General features: G+C 46.2%; 1 protein-coding gene across 1 annotated transcript in view; it reads right to left on the reverse strand.

Annotated features, from left to right (window-relative positions):
- usp34 (ubiquitin specific peptidase 34) overlaps positions 1 to 18,107 on the reverse strand; it is a 56,591-nt gene that overhangs the window by 5,611 nt on the left and 32,873 nt on the right. The window contains 37 exon segments of the mRNA XM_042102710.1: positions 341 to 363; positions 419 to 659; positions 1,043 to 1,142; positions 1,144 to 1,383; positions 1,744 to 2,053; positions 2,426 to 2,568; positions 2,819 to 2,923; positions 3,176 to 3,190; positions 3,192 to 3,221; positions 3,409 to 3,562; positions 4,908 to 5,059; positions 5,355 to 5,429; positions 5,617 to 5,785; positions 6,206 to 6,291; positions 6,523 to 6,603; positions 6,738 to 6,803; positions 7,116 to 7,163; positions 7,289 to 7,364; positions 7,520 to 7,584; positions 7,704 to 7,799; positions 7,917 to 7,970; positions 8,326 to 8,404; positions 8,843 to 8,993; positions 9,136 to 9,308; positions 9,593 to 9,687; positions 9,928 to 10,005; positions 10,185 to 10,241; positions 10,401 to 10,547; positions 10,851 to 10,916; positions 11,360 to 11,523; positions 12,251 to 12,555; positions 12,971 to 13,026; positions 13,319 to 13,423; positions 16,147 to 16,299; positions 16,702 to 16,826; positions 17,256 to 17,296; positions 17,438 to 17,520. Coding sequence (XP_041958644.1) covers positions 341 to 363; positions 419 to 659; positions 1,043 to 1,142; positions 1,144 to 1,383; positions 1,744 to 2,053; positions 2,426 to 2,568; positions 2,819 to 2,923; positions 3,176 to 3,190; positions 3,192 to 3,221; positions 3,409 to 3,562; positions 4,908 to 5,059; positions 5,355 to 5,429; positions 5,617 to 5,785; positions 6,206 to 6,291; positions 6,523 to 6,603; positions 6,738 to 6,803; positions 7,116 to 7,163; positions 7,289 to 7,364; positions 7,520 to 7,584; positions 7,704 to 7,799; positions 7,917 to 7,970; positions 8,326 to 8,404; positions 8,843 to 8,993; positions 9,136 to 9,308; positions 9,593 to 9,687; positions 9,928 to 10,005; positions 10,185 to 10,241; positions 10,401 to 10,547; positions 10,851 to 10,916; positions 11,360 to 11,523; positions 12,251 to 12,555; positions 12,971 to 13,026; positions 13,319 to 13,423; positions 16,147 to 16,299; positions 16,702 to 16,826; positions 17,256 to 17,296; positions 17,438 to 17,520 — 4,207 coding nt within the window.

Below are 18,107 nucleotides of genomic sequence, written 5' to 3' on the forward strand. Positions count from 1 at the left end.
ATTTGTTGTGCTTCGCCAGGGTTATGCGATAAATATATTGAGGAATGCGATCGTCGAGGTGCCATGCCCCAACATTGAATGACACATTAAACTCAACGAGAATCGCTTTCCCGGACAGCTCGTGCAATTGAATAGAGCGGTCCTTTGTTGACACTTTCGCCTGTAACTGTTTTTTTGCATCCATTTTGCAGCTGCTTTGTCTTGCTCTGATAGGCTACCAATCAACAACAAACGTATTGTGGGTTGTAATTGGCGCACTCACTGCATTGCAGCGTAATTTTTTCTCTGGCTTCCCGCCAGCTCCCGTTTATTATTTCCTGTCCCGTCCCAATCACGTTACCAACAGTGAAATTTACTCCCGTACTGCGGGAAACCCGCGGGAATACGGTGAACCGCGGGAGTCCCGAAAAATTGTCACCCTCTAGTGTGCAGCAGCTGATAGTTTCCGTGTGTGTGTGTGTGTGTGTGTGTGTGTGCGCAGCAGCTGATAGTTTCCGTGTGTGTGTGTGCACACCTGATGAGCGTAGTCCAACAGGAGCGTCCGTCCAGGCACCGCAGGTAGCAGCTGATGGTGGTCTTCTTGAACTGCTTGATGTCCTCCAGCTCCTCGTCACGCATGTCCGGCCGCTGGGCCACAAACAGCTGCATCAAGTTAAACACTCCTCCACCGCCTAGAGAGAGGGGTCAATTAGCAAGGGGACAGGTTATTTTACTTAATTTTAGTCACTTAACTAAGTAAAGAGACAAATCTCTGATATAGAACAACGGCATAAGATCACACCGACTCGAAGGGGGGAGAGAGAGAGAGAGAGAGAGAGAGAGAGAGAGAGAGAGAGAGGAGAGAGGAGAGAGAGAGAGAGAGAGAGAGAGAGAGAGAGAGAGAGAGAGAGAGAGAGAGAGAGAGAGAGAGAGAGAGAGAGAGGGGGGTGGGTAATTAGCAGGTTATTGTGGTTAATATCTAGTCACTTAACTCATCACAGAGACAAAACTATGATAAAGAACAATGGCCATCAGATCAGATAGACTCAACGAACAGACAGACAGACACCCACCCCGGGGTACTGGCTGGCGTGCGGCGTGAGGTTCTTGAAGGCCCACTGGATGTTCTGGTGCGAGGCCAGCTGGCGCGTGAAGGCGGCCGAGAGGCTCGCAGCACAGGCGCAGGATGCCGTAGTAGGCAGGCAGCATGCCGCGGTTGAACAGCACCACCTCCTGGTCGTCGTGGTCCGCCAGAATGTAGTTGAAGGCGATGTTCTTGGTGACGGCCGGGTTCTGGACGATCAGGCGCACGTTCTCTGGGCAGTCCACACAGGCGTTGTACCAGAAGGACAGCAGCGCCTGCTTGTTGTGGTTGGTGGCGATGGCAGGCTCAGACAGTTTGGGCTGAGGGGGGTGGAGAGGGGGAGGGGGAGGGGAGGAGGGAGAGGGAGAGGGAGAGGGAGAGGGAGAGGGAGAGGGAGAGGGAGGGATACGAGGGCACATGAGGAGAGAAGGAATAAAGGTTAGTTTGAGAGGAAAACTGGTTTGCAGGTAATTTCTTGGCTGGATAGTGTTCATAAAACACACACACACACACACACACACCGAGTCTCTCTGTCGCACACGGACATTCATTCATCCATCCAAAACAAATGGGGATCAATGAAAAGCTAACTCCAGGTGTGTTAGCTTCCGATCCTCCAATAGGTGCTAAGCCTCCACACACACACACACACACACACAGGCCCTTCCCCACTCCTCACCCTGGAAGAGGTTCCACAGGTCCATGAAGTAGCTGGAGAACATGAGCTTCTCGGTCTTGGAGATGAGGCAGTAGGTGAGGAAGCTGAAGTACTGCACCAGCTTGGTGGTGCCGTGCACGGCCACGTCCACGTAGAGCTTGGCGCGGCCCAGCAGGCCCAGCAGCAGCTGGTACACCTGGTGCAGCACCGCCGCCGTGTCCGGGCTCAGCGGCAGGTCGCGCGTGGGCAGGTGCAGCGAGCGCGTGGTGCGGAACATCTGCCGGAACGAGTTGCTGGGGATGAGCGACACCAGTAGGTACGCCGCCGCTGAGGAGAGGAGAGACAGAGGGAACATATAAAACACGGAAAAAAACAGAACTCGCACAGTCGGTTTGTTATAATCAGGATTAGAGGAGAGAGGACTGGCTGTGTTCTCCCATTAGCGGACACCTGATTAATTATGCTAGTTATGTGTACGTGTGTGAGGTTTAGTTTCGTGCGGACAAGCAGCTATTTTTTTAATCTATGCAATGAGAAATTCCAAAACTTGGTAGTTGCGCGTGTATGTATGTATGTATGTATGTGTGTGTGTGTGTGTGTGTGAGAGGACTAGTGGCGTTCTTACATATGCGGACAAGTGGATAGTAATGGTGGTTAAGTGTGTGGTGTGTGTGTGGGGGACTTCGGGGCGTTCTCACATGTGCCGGACGCGAGGGTAGTTATGGGCCAGCAGGAAGCGCTCGACCCAGTTCTCCATGTTCTGCAGCACCCAGCTGTGGGCCATCTTGTTCCGTGGCGTCTGCACCGCCAGCCAGTCCAGACACTGAGACGGGTTGTACTCAATCACCTGGCACGCACGCACACACACACCACACACACACACACACACACACACACACACACACACACACCATCATGAATCAAGGTGTATTTACACAATTTACACAAAGAGGAAAAGAAATAAAGACAGGCATTAATGAATGAATAATGAATGACCAAAGAAATAAGTAAGTAAATAAATAATTAATTGATTCAAAACAAGACAACAAAACATTGATGATTCCTGAATAACGGCCTAAAAGGCTAGACAGACGTACCTCCCAGATCCGCTGCAGAATGTAGGAGGCGAACGAGGGCATGCCGGGAGGACCCCCAGCAAACTCCATCAGCATGGTCAACAGCTTAAAGAAGGGGTTTGCCGCCTGGGAGCGAGAGGTGGGGGGGCATTAACAACTCTGGTTCCATCTCAGGAGCTTTACTGTGTCTTGCTGCCAGATGCACACAAGCTCAACTCCGCTCAGTCTCTACTCTATACTTGTAAACATCTGAATAAATGAAGAGATTCAACCTAACCATTCGCCTAAACATTGATCTCAATAGTGAACTGAAATTAAAACTGTATTTCAGTGAGGTCAACTTGTCCGATTAGGCAATCTGCAGAGTAGATGACTCACCTCTGGAGTGAGCTTTGGCAATAGAAGTGAAGAGCATAGAGACGATCTAGAACAAAACAACATCACTTAGAATCCCAAACAAGCAAAAACATATTATAAAAAAAAACATTAATGTAATGTACACATTTAGGTGTGTGTGTGTTGGTGTGTGTGTGTGTACATGTGCAGATGTGCTCATGGATATGTGGCCATATGTGTGGCTGTGTGTGTGTACACAGGAGTGTGTGTCGTACGTGTTCAGCGAGGCGGTTGTTGTAGCGGCAGAGGCTGAAGATGAGGTTGCAGGTCTGGCGGATGTTGATGCCGTCGCGGATGTGCTGGAAGAGGAAGGGGAATCCTTTCCCTCCCGTCAGCGCAGCCATGTCGCTCTGAGACAGCGTCAGGTGCCTGAGGAGAGGGAGAGAGAGAGAGAGAGAGAGAAAGAAAAAGAAAGAGAAAGAAAGAAAGAAAGAAAGAAAGAAAGAAAGAAAGAAAGAAAGAAGAAGAAAGAAAGAAAGAAAGAGAGAGAGAGAGAGAGAGAGAGAGAGAGAGAGGGAGAGGGAGAGGGAGAGGGAGAGAGAGAGAGATATGGGTATTAAATTAAAGTTGTTTGCTTGTGTTTGTGTGGAAGTGCATCTCCAAAACATAGGAACTTGTCACTCTGAAACTGGGTCAGGTATCTGATGGGGAGGGAGAAGAGACTTTTGTTTGTTGGCATGGAAGGTGAAAGAACATCCACAAAACATAGAGAGCACAAAATCAACATGATGCACTAGAAACCTTTCAACTGACTCCAAAATCTCTTGAACTAGCACTTTGAGGTGTACTTAGCCATGAATCAAGAGATGAGATGTTTGATAAAAGATTGATCCAGAGTATGTCACCTCAAGTATATATGGGACACAATTTGAATACTTGTGAGCATTGATGTCTAAGAGTTGTTCACACTAAGAACTAGCCTGACGAGCCAGACCCACATTAAAATATAGGGTCTGGGCACTCACCATTCGCAGTGCTCAGTCCGAGGGGCGGGATAATCAGTTGTCTTTCAAATTCCCTCTGCACGCAATAGGACAGCGGCAGTGCTATGAGTCCCATGCGTTTCCCACCAGCGGAGCTAGTTGACTAGTTCAAACGTTTGCCAACTTAATAAAAGCTTAACTCGTGTCACACTGTTCGCCAGCAGCAACATCCATCTTATTTGTTTTCAAGTAGCAGGGAATTCAAGCCAAACCGTTGCAACTCTGCCATCAATCATTATGTTAAGCCCACCTAACGACTCTATACACGATTTCATTGGCCTGATTAAGTTTCAATTGCTGGAGCTCACAAGCCAACGGAGAGTTGCTAGACTAGCCCTGGCAGCAAATGTAATTGTAGTAATTGTAATTGTAAATGTAATTGGCAGCAAATGTAGGGGCGCGTCTAGATTTCTAGGCTAACTAAGAACAGTAACGGCAAAAAAAATATTCTTCTAGCTAATATGAATGACGATGCCCACACAAACTATGATAATGACATAAAGAACGATACCGTTCGGGATCACTTTTAGAGCGATATTAAGAACCATAAAAAGCTGACAGCTAATGAGGATCCATCAAATCTTAGACATAACATTTATCAACACAAAGAGGGATTTTTCTTACTGTAGGACAGTGTGGACGCTTTTATCATTATGGCCCTTAATTGTGTATGCACACACATCTCCAACTAAGTGGGTGTGCATGAATGTGTGTGTGTGTGTGTGTCTGACCTCTCAGAGCGGGACTGCTCCACCAGCAGGGCGATGAGTGCAATCATCTTCTCCAGTGCCGCCGGGCGATACTTCTCCTCAGCCAGAGACAGAATGTCCTCTTCCTCATCCTCCTCCTCGCCTTCCTCCTCCGACAGCACTTCCACCTGCGGCTGAGGACCAACAGACAGCTTATAATTAAAAGTGTGCTAGTGAGTGTGTGAGTGCGCACGTTTACCTCACGGTGCCTGAAAGTTGTATCAAAGAGCTATTGTTATGTTAAGATCTAGTGTTGTGTCTTCTGTAAGGCTCTTTGGATAAACCTACGTATGTAACCATCATCATGTACAAATATACTATATATGAATTATATATATGAAGTGCATATATTCGTTTATATACAAATACAGAAGGCCTATGATGTCCACTCAGCACTGCTCTCTCCCATGGCAGAGTGTAAATACTCACATTCTCAGGGCCCTTAGTGCCCATGTAGAAATGCACCATAATGGAGATGGCTTGAAGAGACAGGAGAAACTGACTCTGCAGGGTAAACAATAACAAGGAAAAACAAACAAAATCAACATTAGAAATCTTCATTTCGACCCTCATTCAGCACGTTAAAATCTTTACGTAACTAAAACTGCTATACCGGTTTAAACCAAACTCGACACAAATACAAATGCATATTGAACTGAAACTAGTGCAAGGTTACAGGAGGAGTTCCCACCTCCTCCTCGCCCATCTTGGCGAACTCGTAGAGAAAGGCGAAGTACTCGGTCAGGTGTTTGCTGTGCGGCTTCACACCATGCTCCATGATGGACAGCAGCGTCTTCACGAAGCGTGTCACACACGACCGACTACCGATGTCCTCCACTGGACCGTCCATATCGTCCGAGCTGAAAACGAGGACAAAGTCAGCAAGAGAAGACTGTGGAATACACGTCTAGATGACCAATCAGAGAGCCAACAAAGGGTCAATTACTGAGAATACTGTGGAATGCCTAGGTATTTATTATTAGGATCACATTTGTGATTGGATCTGGTAAAACCAGATAAGATTCTGATACCATCCTAGCCACATCCAGTATGACGCTAGAATGGTATCCAGGATGTTGCTAGGGGACGGTATCCAGGATGTTGCTAGGATGGCATCAAAATCTTAAGTTGGTAACTTTTCACCAGAGATGGTTGAAAGGGAACAGAAATTAAGGATTTTTGATTTCACTATGTAATGGATTTTCCCAGACCCCATTACGCATTCTGTTGGAGAGAGAAGAGAACGCGCTGCTTTGCGGAGAGTTTGCCACGCAACGTACCCGTCCTCCATGCCAGGCTGCAGATAGAGGTGGGCATGGACAGGCCGCAGTCTCTGGATGACGTGAATACAAAGCCGCTGGAACATCTGACAAACACACACACACACACACACACACACACACACACACACACACACACAAACGATGTGAGCATGACCTGGGTTTATATGTGTGAGTGTGTTCACCTTTGCGCGCTGGAGTACTTGTAGTTGATGAACAACAAAACTCAAAACAACCCAGTTGTGTGTCTGAGTGTGTGTGTGTATGTATATATATATATATATTATATACATGTGTGGGATAGTGACTGTGCGCACCTGCCGTACAATCTGATTGGGACATTTGATGAGAATCTGCATTGGCCACCAGTTGTCATCAGCCATCCGATCCAGGAACCACTGAAAAACATCACCGCCAAGCAAAACATCAGAGCCAAACTCTCACACACACACGCACGCACGCACGCACGCACGCACGCACAGCACCGGAGCGGTCAGTGTTCACACATTAAGGGTGTCGAGCGGCGCTTTACCTCACAGGCCGCCTGGCTGTTGTTAAACTGTTTGGTTAAGAGCTCAATCCACTGCAGCATGGTAGGCTGAAAGGTTACAAGAGAGAGGAGTTATATTTTTAAAAAGGTATACCTTCTCGATGGTGTGCCATTTCAGGGGTCAACATAGCAATAGTAATAATGTCATAAATGGAGAACATGGTGAATCATAGGAATAAATCAGGCCCCCAATGTCGTCTTCCAGGCAGCAATGCATGGAAGGCACTAGGGTAAGCTGCCTTGAAGTCAACAGTGGGGGCTTAAAATACCATCGAGCAATAAAACATTTCTATACCCTTAATGATAAACATTTTGAGTAAATACTACATATAGAAAGTGATTTGCAAATGGATGACGCACCTTCTCTTTGGAGTGGATAAAAGTCTCCAACACAAACGAAGTGCTGAGCTGTGGGTGGAGAGGTGTGAAACGAAAAAAGAATGCATTACTTTCTGGAAACAAAGAAGTGGAATTAGCACTGTGTGTGTGTGTGTGTGTGTGTGTGTGTGTGTGTGTGTGTGTGTGTGTGTTACCTTAGCGGTCATGAGAGAGATGGCTTTGGGGTCCGGTAAAGTGCTGGGGATGCTGCTGCACAGCTGCCACATAAACCTGCAGAGTGGAAGAGAGGGATAGAGAGAGGAGGGGGGAGAGGTAAAGAGAGGAGGATAAAGAGGGAGAGAGAGACACAGACGTTCAAGCATTAATCTTCCAAATGGATCCTTTTTAGATGTAAAAAATGTGTCCAATTCAAACTGTGCACTCACCCAAAGTAAGTGTGCTCAAAAATATTCTTGTCCTGGAGAAACTGCATGTTGTCATGCCAGATCCACTGTGAGGAGAGAGTACACAAAAACAAACAGCACCATCAAGAGTAGCACTAGCGTACACGACTAAAGAACACGGTCACTGCCTACACTGGTCTATTGTTAAGATTAATCATATTCAAACCTCCAGCAGGTCGGGAGAGACGTCAAAATTAAAGTCCTTCCCGTACTCCTCTTCCGGCTCCACTCGCTTATAAAATAACATATAGGCACTATGGGTCTGAGAGAGAGAGGGGGGGGCATTACAAAAAAAGATCCAAACCACAGAGAAAAGTAATCAAACCAATAACAAATATATCAATTAACACATCCCTGAAATACTGTGGAGGCATCTGACCTTTTCAAAGGAGAAATCCATGAACTTGTCAGTGACTGAGTCGTATGTTTTTGTCTGCAAAGGTAAAAGCACAAAAGGAGTCAACTTTAAGAGGCTAACAACACTTGCTAACAGGGTAACATCTTGTGACCGAGTTAGAGATGTATCAAGTATCAAGTCATATATATATAAAATATATAAAATAAAATAATATATACATAAAAGCAACAGCATATGTAAAGAAAACAATTTGATATCTATGTTAAGCTTTAATTTGACATATTTCCCACGAAAGGGACCAGTGACCAGAAAAAATGACTACAGGGCAGCTGTTGAAGTGACCAGTAGAGTACATGACTACAGTGCAGTTGAAGTGACCAGTAGAGCACATGACTACAGTGCAGCTGTTGAAGTGAAGTGATTTTCTCACCGTCATCTCCCCACCGAAACATTCCGACGCCAGCTGGGCCGAGTCAAAGGGCTTCACCTCTGCGTCGTTAAACAGATACCTGAGACACACACACAGGAAGTGACATAAGTTACAGGGACTGGAAGTGACATCAGTTTACAGGAAGTAGCATCAAGAGAAAGGTGCTTTCATGCACTGCACACAGAGCAATTAGCAATTAGTCAGTGGATTTCCAAATACATTGATGGGCACAGACGGAACATCACAGGGACATAAACCAGGTTGGGTTCTCCAGGGAATGTCGCATACATCACAGACAATCACCATTTTTGTTTTTTTTATTACGTTACATTTGTCATATGTTGTTAAATGTTTGTTGTCAATATGTCTTAAAAAAGTTACACATTACATGACATAACCCTTGTGAAATGCCAACTTTATTTGCAGTCAGGCATGTTTGTCCTAAATGTCGGTGATGTGATATTTTATTTCCTGGGAGTCCGAGCTAAAGCAGTGTCCCCTCCCCTCCCCTCCTCACCACTTGTTGTTTTTGTAGGCGTGGGGGTTGATGATGTCCCTGATGAAGCTGTAGTAATGGCCGCCATCCGCCGTGCCCGTGTGCACAGTCACGCCAATCAGATCGTACTCGTAGCTCTCCGTCGCCTTCGCCTCACCGTCGTCACGGAAACCTGGCAAGAAAAAAAAACAAAAAACAAAGATGCAATTGAAAGATATACAACAGAGAGTTCAAGAATGAAAATGAAAATGTAAATATAAATCTTAAAAAGTTCAAAATGGGAGTCAAGGCACCACGACAGGAAGTGTGCTCACCTTCCTTCCTGTCCCCCTTGGCCATGAGGAAGTCCTCGGTGTAGGGCGTCATGTCCAGGCGCAGCGGGAAGGAGAAATGTGTGTTGACCTTTTCCTTCATCATGGTGACCATGTTGAAGGTGTAGCGCATGGTGTTGAAGCTCAGGATGCGCGGGAGCTTCTTGAAGCACGCCCTGCACAGGCCGAGAGAGGGATGAATGAAAAGGGAAAGAGGAAGTGGAGAGGGAGAGGGGGAGAGAGAGAAGAAAGTGTTGGAGAGAAAAAAAAATAAAGTTAGATATTGTCCATATACACTTTACACAATAAACACTACACTAGTAGCAAGTATCAGTGAAACATATTCAGAATTATAGAGGTTGGAGTTTTTAGCCATTTTGTCCATCCCTAGTGGTGTGTGGTGTACAAAGACCAAACAAAACACACACACACACACACACACACACACACACACACACACCTCTTCTCCGCCCTGACTTTCTTGCCGCACTGGGAGCAGGTGTACATGTTGTCCCCCTCCAGTGTGTCCTTGATGGTCACCTCATCCAGAGACTCCTGCAGGAGGACGAAGGGACAAGATTACTACACAGATCAGCACACACACACAAACACATACACACACACACACACACAAATGCATGGCTTTCTTTATCTACACATCTGCATGTGTGTGTGTGTGTGTGTGTGTGTGTGCTTGACACAGAAGTATGTAGGTAGGAAGCTACGTATACGTTGTTTGTTTAACTGTGTGTGTGTGTAGCGTTCGAGGGGTGTGCAAATGTGCTGTTGACTCACATAGATGTTCTTCATGTCGGCCACCTGACACCTGACTGTGTAGAACTCCTCTGCCGTCTGACTCACATGGTCACAATCCTGAGAGGCACACAAAAGGGTTATTAGATCATGAACACACACACACATTTTTGGTTAAAGTTTTGCAAAGAGGCATTGCACATTGACCATATGCACATTCCCACAAAGTTGTATAAATGTTCTCTGAACGCAAGCACTTCAAACAAAAACAGACTTTTTGAAAACAAAAAATATCTTACCAATGACACCACATTGTTTGTGATGACCCCACCAAAAAGTGTCTTCACTGTGTTTTTCTGTGGGGACAAGAGAGATGCGCATAAAGACCCAATCAGACAGGGACGCGGCATACACTTAAAGAACAGCCATGACACAAACTTGTAGTGACAAACACACACAGATACATCTTTTATGCACACACTGACATGAACACACACACACACACACAAACTGACCAAGTCCTGCGACATCTCCTCGATCTTGGTGATGAGGTCGGTGAAGAACTCGGTCATGTCTTTCTGCTCGCCCGTGTTGAGGGGCTGTTTGTCCATGGTGTAGGTCTTACAGAATGGCCGCGGGTTATAGGCCTTCCTCTCGCTCTCCTGCAGAGGACGAGGAGGAGAAAAGGGTGAAGAGAAGGGAAGAAAAAAAGAGAGGGAGAGGTAGATGTTAAGAAACAGAATTCTGATTACATTTATTTTTTTAATGTCAAACAATCTTCTTTTCTTTTCTTTCTATATTTAATGGTAATCTTTAGTTTAAACAACAATGAAGGTGACACAAAGCCAGTCCCGACACAGATGAAATGAACAGCCTTTGATCGCTTTTACTCTTTAGCACACCCTAGTGGTCAAGACCAACACTTTTCCTGTGTAACGTGTTGGGAAGTGTGGAGGACATCTTACCATGAGATAGGTGAACATCTTCTGAAGCTCCAGTAAGGTGGTCTTGTGCTTGATCTCCTCAGAGTACTGTGGACACAGAGTCCAGCACACACACACACACACGAGACAGATGGAACAGGCAGCATATTTTAGTCAATAACCATTATTATTATTTTTTGTTTGCATTTATTTTAAAGGTCTGTGTGAAAGCAAATGTCTGCCAAATACTGAGTAACCCTAGATATGTGTGCAGTCGCTATGTGCACAGATGTTTAGAGTAGGTTTATTCACGCTAGTAAGCATGGCACTATGCCATGAATGTAAAGTGTGTGTGTGTGTGTGTGTGTGTGTGTGTGTGTGTGTGTGTAGGTGGGTTTATTTGTGTGTGAAGGTAAGCCTGAATGCCTGTGTGTGTGCTTTACACTATACAAACTCTGTGTGAATGGTGAATGACTGCTTGTTTGTGTGTGTGCAAGCATGCGTGCGTGCGTGTGTGTGTGTGTGTGTGTGTGTGTGTGTGTGTGTCACACCTTGGCAGTGAAGACGGCTTGCCGGGCCTCGGGGATCATGTAGAGCTGCTGGATGGTGGAGGCCAGGTAGCAGGTGGCGCCCAGGTTGGTGAGGCCCACGAAGCGGCACTCCGCCCGCACGTCGTCATGGGGCCAGTAGTCCCACTTATAGGGGGCGTGAGAGGCTACGGAGGGCCAGAGAGGACAAACAGCTCACTCTCAGAAAACATGACCCAAGTTCTAACATTTGGCACGAAAAATGCCACACACACACACTGCACATTGGCAAGTTTTAAAGATATTGAGATTAATGTCAAGCTGAACTATTTTCCTCTTAGGAAACATGACTCAGCTAAAAATAGGTGCACATATGTCAAGATGAGACAAATGAAGGTTGGGGCTCACATTTAGAAACCCTTTTCATTTAAATGTCAAGTCAAGCTCTTACACACCGACCCAACTCATGTGCGGGGACAAGACCCAAGTGAGTGTCACTTTGATTGATTGCTTCAGTTTCTACTGGGATATTAGAACAGGCTACGAGTGACTCAGCACGATGCGGCTCTTTTCAAGTTGAACTTTTGTCGGATGCCTTGGTTAAATTCCATCATCATACTGCCAAAGGGCTCCACTAAACAACAACACCAACAACAACAACAGCAGCTGCAGCAACAGCAACAACTCTAATGCACCAACTTAGTCCCCCCTTGCCATCAGCCCTTGGTCTCAGTAGCCACGTTTATATGGACACTTTTTAACACTCCGGTTAAAAACGGAATAACGGCTCAATCAGAATAAACATTCTCATAAAAACACCTCAATTGGAATAAAAATTCCTGATACATCCGTAACAAAAAAAAAAACCTCCCCCTTTCCCCATCATGCTTTGCACTCAAAGGCCCTCTCTCTCACCCTGCATGTGCTGAGACATGACCCAGTTGTGCAGCAGCCGGTAGTTGTCCAGCGAGCCCTTGACCATCTCCACCAGCAGGTCGTAGGCGGCGGCGCGGGCGGCGTGCGACTTGCACTTGGGCTGCCGCCGGTCCTTGAGGCTGGGCAGCAGGAAGAGCAGGTCATGCGTGTCGCGCAGGAACTCCTGGCCCTCGCGCGAGAACTTGAACGGCGGCTTGTGCTTGAGCACGCTGGTGGCCAGCCGCAGCAGCCCGGTCAGGCCGTCGTCCTCCACCGCGCCGTCCTGCTGGTCCAGGATCTCACGGCTAAAAAGACAGGATGGCTTAGATTATTATCAATTTATTATTGAATTTATTATTATTATTATTGGATTTAATAATATCACGACTGCAAAGTTTGTTACTATATCACAACTGCAGAGTTTGAGTTTAATCATTTGTAACAGGGTAATAACAATTTTTTTATCACAAGTGCAGTGTTTGGCTTTAACTATTATTATTACTATTATTATTATTGTTGTTGTTATTATTGTTATTGCAAATGAGAGTGCACACACTTAAAAGTGAATGTAAATGAGAGGTCCTGCTGGTCCATGATCTCACGGCTGCAGCGGGGACAATGGACAGATTTTTATTTATTTATTTATGTAGTCAAACAAGAGGGCAAAACATCAAGTGCTCAAAGTATGTATGCTGGTAATGACCACTTAGAGTGGCTTACCTGCGAATGCAGTCCGCAAGGTGCCTGGCCAAAGCATCAAGGTCCAACAAAGTCGTCTGGGAGAAGGAGAGAGAAAGAAAGAAAGAAAGAAAGAAAGAAAAGAAAAGAAAAGAAAGAGAGACGTCTCCATCACTTAAAGCAGGGATGGCAATGTATGCAAGATGCTTGATGAAGAATCTTGCAAAAACACCTTCACTCCACTCACATAAATCAAGCACAATCTTTTACACTGACACTTCCATGCACCAACATAGAACAATTTATCTTCAAAACGCCCACAAAGAAGAAAAAAAAAAACACACATTCCACACTTAAATCTAAAGCAGTGTGAGTGCAGTTCAGGGGTACCTGGCTGGCATCCTTGACGTGGATGTTGTCGATGAGTTTGCACAGCAGCCAAAAGTACTCCTTGCAGCCCGTCCTCAGCAAGGGCTCCTCCTCATAGTCCTCCACCTGAACGCAAACACGTATCCCATCAGCCCCCTCATAGTCCTCCACCTGAACGCAAACACGTATCCCATCAGCCCCCTCATAGTCCTCCACCTGAACGCAAACACGTATCCCATCAGCCCCCTCATAGTCCTCCACCTGAACGCAAACACGTATCCCATCAGCCCCCTCATAGTCCTCCACCTGAACGCAAACACGTATCCCATCAGCCCCCTCATAGTCCTCCACCTGAACGCAAACACGTATCCCATCAGCCCCCTCATAGTCCTCCACCTGAACGCAAACACGTATCCCATCAGCCCCCTCATAGTCCTCCACCTGAACGCAAACACGTATCCCATCAGCCCCCTCATAGTCCTCCACCTGAACGCAAACACGTATCCCATCAGCCCCCTCATAGTCCTCCACCTGAACGCAAACACGTATCCCATCAGCCCCCTCATAGTCCTCCACCTGAACGCAAACACGTATCCCATCAGCCCCCTCATAGTCCTCCACCTGAACGCAAACACGTATCCCATCAGCCCCCTCATAGTCCTCCACCTGAACGCAAACACGTATCCCATCAGCCCCCTCATAGTCCTCCACCTGAACGCAAACACGTATCCCATCAGCCCCCTCATAGTCCTCCACCTGAACGCAAACACGTATCCCATCAGCCCCCTCATAGTCCTCCACCTGAACGCAAACACGTATCCCATCAGCCCCCTCATAGTCCTCCACCTGAACGCAAACACGTATCCCATCAGCCCCCTCATAGTCCTCCACCTGAACGCAAACACGTATCCCATCAGCCCCCTCATAGTCCTCCACCTGAACGCAAACACGTATCCCATCAGCCCCCTCATAGTCCTCCACTTGAACGCAAACACGTATCCCATCAGCCCCCTCATAGTCCTCCACCTGAACGCAAACACGTATCCCATCAGCCCCCTCATAGTCCTCCACCTGAACGCAAACACGTATCCCATCAGCACTCTCATAGTCCTCCACCTGAACGCAAACACGTATCCCATCAGCCCCCTCATAGTCCTCCACCTGAACGCAAACACGTATCCCATCAGCCCCCTCATAGTCCTCCACCTGAACGCAAACACGTATCCCATCAGCCCGCTCATAGTCCTCCACCTGAACGCAAACACGTATCCCATCAGCCCCCTCATAGTCCTCCACCTGAACGCAAACACGTATCCCATCAGCCCGCTCATAGTCCTCCACCTGAACGCAAACACGTATCCCATCAGCACTCTCATGTAGAGGGTAGGTAGGTAGAGCAGTGCTTCTTAACTGGTGGGTGGCAGAACCGTACTGGGTGGGTCGCAGAGCTTGTGGTTTAAAAGGGGGAAAAAAAAGCTACCCTATCAGATCTAATGTCAGACTTTTATTTCGATAGACTTTATTTTTGTATGCCAGTCGTTGCCATGGACACAGACAATGTTTATGTGACTTGTCATGTTAGACATCATGTTAGCAACAAATATGGCAAAACGACCCTGAAAACTTGAAGTATGCATTCACTTACGTTGAGGACGAAAAGGAACAGAAGCCACAGTGTGTGGTGTACAGTGAATTGCTGGCACATGAGAACATGAAACCATCAAAACTAAAGGCCACATGGAAACAAAGCACCTGACAAACCTGTCGAGAACTTTGAAAGGCGACAAAGGAGTTGAGGACATCACCTATGTGTCTTACAAAGAAGTTGAGGACTTAACAAAATGTACCTTACACCAGCATGCTTAAACAAGTATAGCCACTTTGCACATCTTACCACATAGCTCACTATAGTAGACTGTAAGTTGGCTTGAATGCTAAAAATATGGGTTGAGAAATTGAGGCTCCCTGTTAAGTTAGGAGCATAGACATCAGTATGTGAGTCAGTAAGTGGTATTGATTTTGGACTAAAATTTAACACCGTTCCTGTATGTCAATTTTATTGTACACTACAAATTAATTTAAGCCGTGTGCCCATTTTCTGACATGTAACTCAAGACGCGAGCTTAAAGATATTTTGCACAGCAGCACGTTTGAAAAGGATGTGTGACTGCTCATCCATTGTCCTTTGCTGTTGTTGTTTGTGATTGCATGGCACATGATCCTTCCCACAGAGTGCTGTTTGCAAACCCTGCCATCAAAGATATAAAGCTTTGTTGAGCGGCTATTGATTTTAGGAGGGAGTCTCTAAATCGGACACCTGTGAATAATTCAACAGCTCTGGCATGGAGAGAAGAAAAAAAGTGTGTGTGTGTGGGACTAGAAGGAAAGATGGCGTGTTCTCCGTACCCCAAGTGACTTGAGAGCAGGAACCTGAGCAGTGTGTTGATGTCTGCATGTGGATATAGTGTGTGTGTGTATGGTGTGTCACTGTACCTTGAGGGCATATTGGGCAGGAACTTGACAAGTATCATAGCGTGTTTGTCCATGTCTCTTTGAGAGCCTGTGCGTCAAGAAGTGTGTGAAATTGAGACGTGTGTGTGTGTGCGAATGAGCGTATGTGTGTGTGCGCGTGTGTGTGTGTGTATGGTGTGTCACTGTACCTTGAGGGTCTGCATATTGGGCAGGAACTTGACAAGTATCATGCCGTGTTTGTGCATGTCTCTGAGAGCCTGTGCGTCAAGAAGTGTGTGAACTTGAGAAGTGTGTGTGCGTGCATGTGTGTGTGTGTGAAATTGAGAAGTGTTTGTGTGTGTGTGTGCGAATGAGTGTGTGTGTGTGTGTGTGTGTACCTTGAGTGGCTTGAGTGCCTGTGCGTCGGGCAGGAACTTGAGCAGCGTGGAGGCGGCGAGCAGCAGGAAGGACCTGTTGATGCTCTCACCCCCCTCCAGCCCACAGAGAGAGAGCTTATAGAGGCCATTACACGCCTCGTGCCGCACCGCAGCCTAGGATGGGTGAGAGAGAGAGAGAGAGAGAGAGAGAGAGAGAGAGAGAGAGAGAGAGAGAGAGAGAGAGAGAGAGAGAGAGAGAGGCAAAGACAAAGTAAGTGACATGAAAACAGCCAACAGGAGTTATTAAAAGAAAGTGAAAGGAAAAAAAGATAACAGAAAGTGAAACGAAAAAAAGATAAGAGAAAGTGAAAGAACAGTGAGAAAGTGAAAGGAAAATGTCAAGAATGAGAGAGCAAGGTAGAGTGAAAAGTGAAAGAAGAAAAACAATAGAAAAGGTAGAGAGACCTACATAATGACACTATGAAAAATACAAGTTAAATATATGCGTGCTCTCTCTCTCTCTCTCTCTCTCTCTCTCTCTCTCTCTCTCTGGTCATCTCTGGCTCTGTGACGTACCTCGGGGATGAGCAGCGTCAGCTTCTTGAGCCAGTCGTGCAGGTGGTCACTGTCGGCCAGGCTGGACTTGACCGTGGAGCAGCAGTGAGCCCAGCTCACCAGCAACCACATGGAGTAGTGAGTCACTGAGAAACAACACCAACACAGAGTTGAAAACACGCACACACACACAGAGTTAATCACACACACACACACAGCTAACTACACACATACACAGAGTTAAAAACACACATACAGAGTCAATCAATCACTCACACACATAGCTAACCACACACATACACAGTTAAATACACACAAACAAACAAACACACACAGAGCTGAATACACATATACACATTAGTTCAATACACACAGGCATACGGTAGTTCCTTGCTTGTCCTTGCCGTAACACTACACTACTATAACACAAAAGGTGACACTAAAGGTGACATGCGAATCAAGTGATGATACAAAGGACAACTCCTTTAAGCAGTTGTCAAGCAGCGTCATTCAGGGCTTTTCTGTGTCATATGTTACATAGAGGTGCAGCCTAGGTGTTGAGTGTGAGTTCTCACCTTCGTGACGTGATCTGTGATCAGATTGAGCCTTCAGAACCCTAAAATACACAGGAAGAAAATATCAGCATTGAGATCTCAACTAGAACCTGTCAAATACACTGTAGTCAGGGGATACCTGTGTTTGGTCGTGTGTGTGTGTATGTGTGTGTGTTTAAGTCTGAGGGAAACCATGGCGTTACCTGTGAGCCAAGTTGTCATACGTGTATGTTACATTGATGAGGCGCTGGATGAGGTTGGTGCCCTGGACAAGGCCGAGAAAGACCTGAGGGGGAAACACACACACACACACACACAATTAACACTTGTGAGGTTCATTCTATTCAACCATAGTACCTGAGACCTTAGTGGTTATTATGCCAGAGGCAAATCTTCATGCGAGCAGGAGAAGAGATACCAAGTAAACAAGGAAAGATACAACACAGCAAGATGTGTGTGGGATGACATGAAACTGAAGAAGGGAAAAAAAGAAAGATAAGGAAACCAAGGGGAAGATAGGAGGGAGGTCATTCCAAGGTCAGCAGAAACCAAGAGCTCTACTGGAGTCTGTAACAACCCCAGACTATTGGCTAGAGAGAGAGCAGGTCCTAGATTTCCTTGAGTGAAAGTAAAGTCTTCCCCTTGTGGTATGTATTTAACTGAGCTAAATTCAAACTGAAAAGAATGTTAACCTGTTCTTGGAAAAAAATAGGACTTGACATCTTGAGATGTTGAATCAATAATCAATGGTATTTATTCATCAACACAATACAGAAATAAATCAGAATGACTGTCAGCAAGTTAGTGAGACGAATTATAGAAAGAGTGAGACTCTCAATACGGTTTGTTAGAGCCATGAGCGGCGCAGAGTCT

This window comes from Alosa sapidissima, chromosome 9 (genome assembly GCF_018492685.1).
Source record: "Alosa sapidissima isolate fAloSap1 chromosome 9, fAloSap1.pri, whole genome shotgun sequence".
NCBI classification, from domain to species: domain Eukaryota; kingdom Metazoa; phylum Chordata; class Actinopteri; order Clupeiformes; family Clupeidae; genus Alosa; species Alosa sapidissima.